The sequence below is a fragment of the Trachemys scripta genome, chromosome 2 (genome assembly GCF_013100865.1).
Source record: "Trachemys scripta elegans isolate TJP31775 chromosome 2, CAS_Tse_1.0, whole genome shotgun sequence".
Classification (NCBI taxonomy): domain Eukaryota; kingdom Metazoa; phylum Chordata; order Testudines; family Emydidae; genus Trachemys; species Trachemys scripta.
Genome location: NC_048299.1, coordinates 211,565,971 through 211,577,454, shown reverse-complemented (window position 1 = coordinate 211,577,454; position 11,484 = coordinate 211,565,971). Strand labels below are relative to the sequence as shown.

General features: G+C 36.1%; 1 protein-coding gene across 2 annotated transcripts in view; it reads right to left on the bottom strand.

Annotated features, from left to right (window-relative positions):
* Window positions 1-7,743: 7,743 nt before the first annotated feature.
* UBE2V2 (ubiquitin conjugating enzyme E2 V2) overlaps window positions 7,744-11,484 on the bottom strand; it is a 44,306-nt gene continuing 40,565 nt past the window's right edge. For both annotated transcript variants that reach the window (XM_034762897.1, XM_034762898.1), the window contains exon 4: window positions 7,744-9,903. In XM_034762897.1, coding sequence (XP_034618788.1) covers window positions 9,757-9,903 — 147 coding nt within the window. In that variant the 3' untranslated portion in view covers window positions 7,744-9,756. The remainder of the gene's footprint in view (window positions 9,904-11,484) is intronic.

Genomic DNA, 11,484 nt, shown 5'->3' with positions numbered 1-11,484 from the left:
ACTCCACTGTGCTAGGCACTGTACAAACACTGAACAAAAAGACAGTCCCTACCCCAAAGAGCTTCTATTTTTTTTCAATGTTTTGCTGAAAACAGCACATGGAGCTGCTGGCTAGTGCTAAGGCTGAATCTAGCATCAAGACAGAGGTGATACTACTAGGAAGAGTGAAGTCTCTCAAAGAACTTGAGTACTCAACAGCACTTCCTAACAACGAGGGCATCTGTCCTCAGATTGTTAAATTGATCTAGCAGCCTTGAGGTCCTTTTGGATGCCTAAATAGCTAAACACCTACTTGTGACTAGCCAAAAGGTTGTACTGCATCCTATCAGCCACAGATTTGGCCACTATGATCTACATTTTCATGAGCTCTGGTCTAGATTATTGTAATTCATACTCAAAACTAGGAATGAAGCCAATTGCTATGAAAAAACTGCAACCTTTCCAAATGAACCAACACATCTGTTTAGCTTGGTTACCATGAGCTTATGACCTGGTGCTCAGTCCTCTACACTGGCTCTAAATTAGACACAGTCAAATTCAGTTCATTGAAGTCAGCAGGAGATGTGGATGCTCACCACTTCTGAAAATCATACCACTCTAAACATTCACATTTCAAGTTCATCATCTCCAGTATTGATAACTGCTTCATTATAAATTATATCAGAGAAACGCAATATGGCTAAATTTAAGCTTTGATCTTTATAGAAGGTATTGAAAACCAGTTAATATAATTTGATTAGTTTAGACTATTTGCCTAATGTATTGGCAGTCTGAATAATTAATTACACATAGGAAAACCTATTATTGTGATGCCTAGCAACCTATTTCGTTCAGTTTTGAACTGAACGGAGAGTATTTTTATATCTTCAGGGCCTGATTCAATGTTCATTGAGCCAATAGGAGTTTTCCCATCAATCTCAGAGGGCACCCAAAAGCTCTTAACAACTTTCTTGCATATTATTGTTAGTGTCTCTTTTGTTTGTGGCCCATTATAGTATTTAGTAATGGATGCTGAAATTATAAATAGGACAAACATGGGGGAAAAAAAATTTTTTTTCCTCTCTCTCTCATTTCACATATGCATTTTTGTCCATCCTCAACAAACATGATACATTAAGTATTTAACCTCCTTCTGCCAGGGGAAAACATTTAAAGGAGTTATTCTAATGAGGTGCCACAAATAGAATGCACTATTCTGGTGCATCAGAATGAGGGAATTCAAATACCCATTTTATCACAGTCTAGAGCCACAGAACAGCCTATTTAGAAGACCTTTAATCCAACACTGAGAATTGCTTTACTTTTTCCTTTGAAACACACACAAGTAGACTATATCACAGGAAACAGGGCTCGCCTTAAAGGCAGCCCACCACCAATGACCTCTACTCCAGATACCTGCAACCCCCAATCTTCCTGAAATGTGCAAAACTGACCAGTGTATCTATATATAAAAGACAAAAAACAAAACCCCTCAAAAAATAGGTATGTTCCTTTAAAATATGGCTGAATACGAACTGCTGCCAAAAATATCCATCTCAGAGTTGACTGAAATTCAGTCAAAAAAAACTTTATTTGTCAAAGATAGTTAAATAGTTTGGATAAGAACACACACGTTACCCCCCGTAACAATTTTGTTTTATGATTTTGCTACTTTCAGGATATTCATTTTTTACTGTGAGAAATCCACAGGTTATTAGGCCCAATCTTGCAAGTTGTGTTTTGGAGTTTTGCTTCCTAACCAACTTTTTGCCTTCCACAAGGGATATAAGGCCTTCAGAGGCCTCTGGGCACCATATTTCTTTAAAAAAAAAAAAAAAATCAGTGATGCCACCTTATGTGATTGGGTTCTCTCTAGGGCAAAAGCTGCAAAATTCCATAATTCTACTTTTTTCAGCTGCTCATCCTAGGTACAAAGTATTTCATTCTTCTTAATCTTGGATGACAGAAATTGAATTTTCCAGGTGTGTTGCATAAGATTCAACTCAATGTCTTCTCAATGAAGACTGTCCAGGCAGTAACAGCTGCCTTTACAGCCACCAGGCTCACTTCCAAGAGAATCTTTATCCAGCTAAAACAAGAGGGAACCAGTCTACCTTTTATTTTCTTCCACTGATGCATTTTTAAAAAAGTTACATACCCTCTGAATGACCCTATCACATAATGAAAACACCCAACATACTAAATTACTTACTTATATATCCATAACTGAAGAATCACTGTGGAGAGAAAAAAATATACACACAATGCAGCTGATTAAAACATCTTCCTTGGTTATATCTACATAACTCCTCCTTAGGGGTATTTTGGGGTAAATATGATATACAACATGCATTTTTATCTGTGATGTACAGTATATATACACACTACAAACCATGTTTATATATTATACATACTGTATATATTAAAAGCAGGAGGTTGGGTTGTTTCCATAAGAAATGATGGAAAGACATCAATTAGTATAGAAAAAATGCATTAGCACTTAACATCAGGAAATCCCAAATAATGGTTAATCAGGCACTATCTCACCATCATCTATTAGGTTATCTGTTTATAGAGTTTGACAACAGCATAAATAATAAAAGTGATCTTGCTTTACATTTCATCATTTTTTAAAATGCTAACTAAATTAAAACATTATCAATGAAACTACTTAAATAGGAGGATGCTACTTAAAGAGCAGGTATGACATACTTATTAATCCATAGAATGAAATTAACTGTATATTCATTTGTAACAGTTTAGCATTATATAGTTCAAGGGTACAGATGTGTTAAACACACTGTATTTTTTTTTTAAATAAATAATGGAACCACAACCAAAATAAAAAAGTTGCTGATTTTAACCACTGAACACATCACATTCATTCTTATAGAAAGGGTAATATTAGTTATCAAAAAAAGATAAAAATAGAAATGCAAAACACCTTTAGTGGGCATGGTTGAATATTAACTAATAAAAGGTATAGTCTTTCCTTGGCCATATGTGATCCTTTCCTGTATTTTCTCCCAAGTTGGAAGCATACATAAGTTACTTTTATGTTTTCAACATTTGGACATGATGTATGCCTTGGGTCATTTCAGCCCAAAACCAATCAGGTCTGCAACAGAAAAGGAAATTCTGAAATGTACAAAAAATTGTTCAGCAGGCATGCCAAGGAGCATCTTGTGATACAAAACACAAGTTTTCAAGCATCATGTTTTAGAGCAGGGGTCGGCAACCTTTCAGAAGTGATGTGCCGAGTCTTCATTTATTCGCTCTAATTTAAGGTTTCGCGTGCCAGTAATACATTTTAACGTTTTTAGGTCTCATTCTATAAGTCTATAATATATAACTAGACTATTGTTCTATGTAAAGTAAATAAAGGTTTTTTAAATGTTTAAGAAGCTTCATTTAAAATTAAATTAAAATGCAGAGCCCTCCAGCCCGTTGTCCATGACCCGGGCAGCGTGAGTGCCACTGAAAATCAACTCGCATGCCGCCTTCGGCATGAGTGCCATAGGTTGCCCACCCCTGTTTTAGAGAATAAAGTGATCACCAAAGCAGTTCAGAAAAAAGTGTGCATGCCTGTCTCAGGCTATTGAGGTACATTTCAGGGGCTTGAAAAATCCTTCTGAAGCATCTATTATTATTGGAGAGGACTAAAAAAAGAGGACTAAGGAAAAGTTATTTACTTATTCCCATAATACAAGAACTAGGGGTCATCAAATGAAATTAATAGGCAGCAGGTTTAAAACTAATACAAGGAAGTTCTTCTTTACGCAGCGCACAGTCAACTTGTGGAACTCCTTACCTGAGGAGGTTGTGAAGGCTAGGACTATAACAGAGTTTAAAAGAGAACTGGATAAATTCATGGTGGTGAAGTCCATTAATGGCTATTAGCCAGGACGGGTAAGGAATGGTGTCCCTAGCCTCTGTCTGTCAGATGGTGGAGATGGATGGCAGCAGAGAGATCACTTGATCATTGCCTGTTAGGTTCACTCCCTCTGGGGCACCTGGCATTGGCCACTGTCGGTAGACAGGATACTGGGCTAGATGGACCTTTGGTCTGACCCGGTACGGCCTTTCTTATGTTCATTCCAGATGTCTCCCAAGAAGTCCCTTCTGGTTAGTCTTTGGTTGGTCTCTAGAATGTTTTGTCTTTTCTTTCTCCATCTGTTTTCTTGGGTTTCAGTGTTTACCAAGAGTTTTTCATAAGCTTATCTGCAGTTACCATTGCCCCCTTCTGATATGGCAATTCCTAAATTCCTAGAATATTTTGAAAACAGATTCTTTAGAGCCGCATTTCTTATGAATACTTTATAAAAATATTATGGCCCTTTGAGGGTCTGGCTGGAATGCACTGTGTGTGTGTGTGACCTGAACAAACGGAGGAGATAGGCCAAAGCTAGCTTTAAGCAATCTTTGCAGTACCTTTGCAGCTGAGATTAGCAAGAGTGTAGACATATTTTGGCCATACTGCCTACATCAGGAGCTGCAAGGGGCTAGTGTACAGCTTCTAAACTGCCTCTATACTGGTAGAATTCTCAGGTGGTCAGTTTTACAGTCCCTTTGCAGCAGTGTTTAAGCAGAGAATCAGGTCCCACATATTTGCTCTATTGTTCTGATTACTTAAATGTTCCCAGAGGCTGTTGCAGTGGGGAAATACATTTCCACCTAAGTAAATCAAACCCCCACACATTTAAAAGTATCCAATTAATAATCCAAATATTTATCTTATTGTAGATTACAATTTGGTTTTAGGGCAAAATACATTACTTGCATTGTAATGTTGGCCGCATGTCACCCACACACTCCATTAATCATAATTAGGGCCGCCAAGCAATTAAAAAAAAAATCTCAATAGCACTGTTAAACAATAATAGAATACCATTTATTTAAATATTTTGGATGTTTTCTACATTTTCAAATATAAGGATTTCAATTACAACACAGAATACGTGTACAATGCTCACTTTATTTTTTATTACAAATATTTGCACTGTAAAAACCAAAAGAAACAGTATTTTTCAATTCACCTCTCTATCATGAAAGTTGAACTTACAAATGTAGAATTATGTACAAAAAGAACTTCAATCAAAAATAAAACAATGTAAAACTTTAGAGCCTACAAGTCCACTCAGTTCTACTTCTTGTTCAGCCAATTGGTCAGCCAAACAAGTGTGTTTACATTTGCAGGAGATAATGCTGCCCGTTTCTTGTTCACAATGTCACCTGAAAGTGAGAACAGGTGTTTGGCATGACACTGTTGTAGCTGGTGTCACAAGATATTTACATGCCATATGTCCCCTTCATGCTTCGACCACCATTCCAGAGAATATGTCCATGCTGATGATGGGTTCTGCTCAATAATGATCCAAAGCACGTTCATTTTCATCATCTCAATCAGATGCCACCAGCAGAAGGTTGATTTTCTTTTTTGGTTGTTCAGTTTCTGTAGTTTCCACATCGGAGTGTTGCTCTTTAAAGACTTCTGAAAGGATGCTCCACACCTCATCCCTCTCAGATTTTGGAAAGCACTCCAGATTTTTAAACCTTGGATTAAGTGCTGTAGCTATCTTTAGAAATCTCACATTGGCACCTTCTTTGCATTTTGTCAAATCTGCACTGAAAGTGTTCTTAAAACGAATGTGTGCTGGGTCATCATCCGAGACTGCTATAACATGAATGATATGGCAGAATGCGAGTGAAACAGAGCAGATATACAATCCCCCTCCCCCCCCGGGGATTTCAGTCACAAATTTAAATAATGCATTATTTTTTTTAAACTAGCATCATCAGCATAGAAGCAGGTCCTCTGGAATGGTGGCCGAAGCCAGTAGTGGCATATGAATGTTTAGCACATCTGGCATGTAAATACCTTGCAATGCTGGCTACAAAAGTGCCATGCAAATGTCTGTTCTCACTGTCTGGTGACATTGTAAATAAGAAGCGGGAAACATTCTTTCCTGTAAATATAAACAAACTTGTTTGTCTTATCAACTGGCTGAACAAGAAGTAGGACTGAGTGGACTTGTAGGCTCTAAAGTTTTACAATGTTTTGGTTTTGAGTGCAGTTATGTAACAAAAAAAATCTACATTTGTAAATTGTACATTCACAATAGAAATTGCACTACAGTACTTGTATGAGGTGAATTGAAAAATACTATTTCTTTTATCATTTTACAGTGCAAATATTTGTAATCAAAGATGATAATATAAAATGAGCACTGGTACACTTTATATTCTGTGTTGTAATTGAAATCACTATTTGAAAATGTAGAAAAACATCCACAAATATTTATTAAAATTTCAATTGGTATTCTATTGTTTAACAGTATGATTAAACCTGTGATTAAGTTTTTTAATCACGATTCTTTTTTTAAGTTAATCGCATGAGTTAACTGTGATTAATCGACAGCCCTACATGTATTCAGAGTAACAATGAACATTTAAGACTGGCTGGGCATCCATATCCCAAGGACTCTCACTCTTGTCCCAACCCTGCAAGGTGCTACATACACATCCTCAAATACCATTGACTTTAAGGGGATTTGAGTGTGCCAGGCATGTTGCAGGATCAGGCCTTATATCAATACTTTGCACTTTCTTGCAAAATGTAAAAGAATACAGAATATTATTAATAGCACAGGTAGTAGAAATAAAGGGCAGCCCATTAAATTTTAAACAGTAAGTCACTACAATATATGAAATAAATACAACATATGTAATTTTTTCTCCTGTTATGCATTTACCCAGCAGAATTTAATTTAACACATTTGCTAGGTATCAGAGTACAGCACAAGTTTAAATTCCAGTTAAAGATCACTTCTATTATACCAATTCTCCAACATAATTTGAAAATGCGCTACATGTGAAGCTTTTGATTTTTCTCCCCCACGTGGTTTGATTTAAATTGGTGCTCTATTTACCCTAGTATTGTACTTACAAAAAAAGCACAAACTTCTTTATTAAATTACAAACCACTAACCATTGGAAACCCATGCTTAAAAATCCTATTATATCATAATACAATACATTTTTTAAAACCTGGTTTAAAGAGTTAACCCCGAAAAAGCACAGAAAATAAATTACCAGACAAAAAACTGGACTTATCAAATCATAATGTGACCCAACTGGAGGACAAGCAGTTATGTTTTGAATCCTTTAATAGTAGGAAATCATCCTTAAGGGTCTCACCTATTGACCTATGTACAATAATCTATGGACATTTTAAGAGTTTATTTAATGATAAACTGTACACTTCTACAACTCTGGCCTTTTTTCAATAGGACAATTGCTTCAAAATTGCCCTGCTTAGATTTCATTATTATGAGTGTTTTGTAGCTACCCCTTTGTACAACCAGTGTGGCTATTTGAAAATCAAGTGCAGCTTGTTTGCAACATGCAAAATGGATCTTGCTCTCAAAAACTGGAACTGGCATGCAGGTTTCCACAGAGATCCATAATCAAACAACAGACTAGGAGGAATAGACATTGCACAGTTAACTTGGACAACATGTGGTGCAAACAGAAAGCCAACACTTTTCTATATTCAGCGACTCAGTGAAGAGTGAGATAGTTTCTCAATGGCTCCACACTCACACTAGTCGTCTGTTAATCTTGTCACCAACCATATGACAGTCTGGCAATGTATCTCAATCTCTTCCAGTTGTTTAATCTAAAGAGATTCCTGAAAGTGAACATTTATTTCTCAGAGCTGAATAGTTCCATTTCTATTTTAATAGATTACATATAGACTAGCAGTGCTAGCATAATGAAAGTTTATTTAGTGGAATCCAAAACATCTAAATTAATTTAAAATTAGGGAATAGGAATACATAGTGGTAAAATCACTTCAGTCAAATTTTCCGTCATATACTGTGATGTGTTACATAACATGGACATGAGGTAGCTGACAGCTATCATTTCACTGAGTGAACTCTGCAAATGTGTCAGATGTGTTTAAGGACTCTCAAATACAGCCTTCCTCTACCGACAACCACCACCTAAAACTTTCTATTAAAAAAAATAAAGCTTAGTTTATTGCTTTTCTTACAATTTTTTCTTCATATTAGGGATAGGCAATAAGGATACCAAAGTTGAAAGTTCCCTGGCTGTTGATGACTTTTGATTAAATTCATTTTTCCAAGAGAATTACTGATGAAGTTTTGAATAACAAGTCACTGACCTAGTCCCAAGGTTACAATTTTTTTTAGTAAACTGGACAAATCTTTGCATTTTCCACACAAGAGACTAGAGTGTCTCATTTCCAGTAAGGTAACATGAACAACATTGAGAAACCTATAGCAGAACTAACCCATGGATGTCACCAACTACAACTATAGTGAGAAAGGAATAAGTAAAATTAGAAGGGGGAGAATTCACTGTTGAAGGGGCAGAAATCATTCTAACCAATGAGATTGTGCCACTGGCACTTGAAGCATAGGAATGCAGAGGGATAAATACGGCATGTCCACACAGTTCTTAACAGTAGTATAAGAGGTTTTAATAAAAATGATAAGGCCTGACGTCTCTCACTTATGTGTCGCTGGGGTAAGGAGAAAGTGAGACAGAACAAAAAGGAAACTAGCTTGAAGATTTAAAAAAAAAAGCTGTTAAAGTAAGTGCAGGGGGAAAAAACGTGACATGGAAAAACAAGGTAGCAGCTGCAGAAGATGGTTTTAAGGATGAAAAGACAGAAGCAGGACAGAATTTCAGCAGTCCGGTTTGGAAATTGCTCTGGAGTTGCTTAGGCCAAGTGGCCTAGTTAATGTCATTTCTAAAAAAAATATTTTAAGTATTCATTTTAGAAAGGGTTTTGAACTGCAAGTTTGTCCAAACAAGTGTAACTGCAGATTATGGAATTTGCTCCTCTGCAATAATCCCAATACCTTCAGTTATCAAATAAAATAAGCATATAGAAATAGTGGTAAGAATAAAAGGTACATGTAGAGCCACTGCTACATTGTGTTTAACTTTTTGCTACCTCTGCAAGGTACTATACATATATTACATTATTATAGAAATGGCACAGCCTCAGAGGATACTTTCCACATTTTATTTACATTTTAAGACTAACTTTAATCTCAATCACATATCCATACACCTATTTCCTTTGTTTGTTTCACTAAAACTTAAATGCATTGTTTATTAGAACAAAGACTGTAAACAAATATTTGCCATGTCCATTACATGTAACACACAGGAGCCGCTTAACAGAATCCATTCCCCCCTTTTATAAATACAGGTATCAAAACAATCCTGAACATACTTTGTGACACTAATAGTAGTCGGCACCCACACCTTAGCAAAATTAAACAAGATGAGCAACAGTATTCACTTTATCTGCTACTTTAAAACAATTTTAACTGCAGCTCTTTTACTAAGCCAGATGGGTAAAGCATGCCATTTATAATTTTTCTTCTTGAGAGATTAATTTTCTGAAACATACATTAATCCACAGCAATCTGACACTTTCTGTCATGCTTTCATCTTGTAAAACCTGAATTTCAATTTTAAGCTACTTCAGGCTTATGCTTAAATGACAGTGTCTTGATAAGAGAAAAAAATAAATTGTGCTGCCTTTTTTTCCTCCCATAGTGCCTAAAAACATACTGGGCGTACATATATTATATATATTCTTACAAATGTCCAGGTCATGTATACCAGCTGAAATTCTTTTAATGTGTGGGTGGTTTGCATTGTGAGATTTAATCAAGACATTAATATGAGTAGAAGGTTGTTGTTTTAAGACAGAAGTTTGAGAATCAGCTAAAATTAATTGCTGTAAGTTTGTCCTTCTGGAGGTTGTGGAAGCTTCATATTTTCTTTGGACATCATTAGACGTCTTAGCTCTTGAAGTACAACTTTAATGCTATAAGAATTTTGCCATTTTGCTAACACTGGTATGCTCCGTGTATCCACCTGCAAAGAAAGACAGCACGAGTTAAATAAGGACAATATGTTTTCGTACCATAAAATACAAAATTCCTGCAGAATTAGTTTTAATTTACTTAATAACTTAAGAAATGGTAGCATATGTTGCAATCTCTTCAGCACTTCCCAACTGTGTTATAAATACATAAAATTTTTATAATGAATGCTTAGCGCATACTTACACACAAATTCAGATCCTGCAGTGAGACCCACAGAGCTGGACCCCTGCATAGCATGCTCAACAACATCAACTTCAATGGTGGGGGAGAGGGTGGGCAAAGAGAAAGTCAATCTATGTAGAGCTCATTGGAAAATTGGGGCCATATCTTAAACTAGGGAAGTTTTTATCCACCATAACAAAAGTTCTTTACTAAATGTTGCAATAAAACATTTAAACAGAACAATCATATGAACGTATTACTTGATTACAGCACCAACATGCAATATGTGGTTTTCTCAAAGTTGGCTTTCAAGTCTTTATTAAGCAATTTGCTACACAATATTCTATGCTTAAATCTTTATACGGGAAAATTTACCTAGCTTTTGTCTGTGATTTGTTATGAATACTTATGGTTATATGGCCCCTCCGATGCCTTTTACTTCTCCCAGTAAATATGACTGGAAATAGTGAAGTAATTTGACTTATAAAGTTCCATATAAAATCAGGACATTTCTCAATTCTACTTTGTTTCTTATGATAAATATTCTTATGGACCTCTTAAAGCACAGAGACTTTATTGCATATCACTTGATAGTTTAAAGGTGAACTACAAAGGAAAATGTGTGCACCCTTTTCTACTCCTTTATGGTATATACAGCATAAAACATTTTTGTAGGTTGTTTTTACTTTTTAATATAAAAATATGAGAAAAATATCAAGTTCTAGCCATAGCAACTTTACCTCCGGATGAGACCTAGATTGCTTAACTTCAAGCTACCTGGTTTCAGAACACAGAGGATAATGCTGCTTATATTTGCAGGAGCAACTGGGAGATTAAGATTACCAATGATTACTTTCAATATTAGGAAACTAAATACTGAAGGCCAAACAGTATCAAAAGGAAAGCAACAGTCAGTTGTTTATGCAGTGATTTTTGCACCAATTAAGAAACACCTTTAAAAACAAAACAAAACAAAAAAAAGGATAATCTTTTACAGCAAGGTTTGAAAGTAGCATTGGTCGGACCACCATTATAATTACTAGCTCATTTAAAAAAAAGTATTTGATCTAATGTGTTAGAGATAACTAGAGCTGCAATTCTGAGGAGTAAAGTGGGAGCCTATGAGACTGCAAACACAGCTTTCACCCATGTTAACATTTGTTTGCAGGTATGAGTACTAAATCAATCCACTATCAGAGAAAATACAACAGTGACGAAATATACCCCTCCAAAATTCCCCTCCCTTCCCCCCATCTCAGGAGAGACTTCCTGAACTGCAGAGTAGCAGTTCTGGGGAGGACAGCATCTAGTCTGGACCTCCCTCTCCAAGGCACAAGAGTCCCCCTCTTACACACCCTCCCCCGCCCTCCAGACTCCTGGGCCATATTGAGGAAAGGTAGGGTTACCA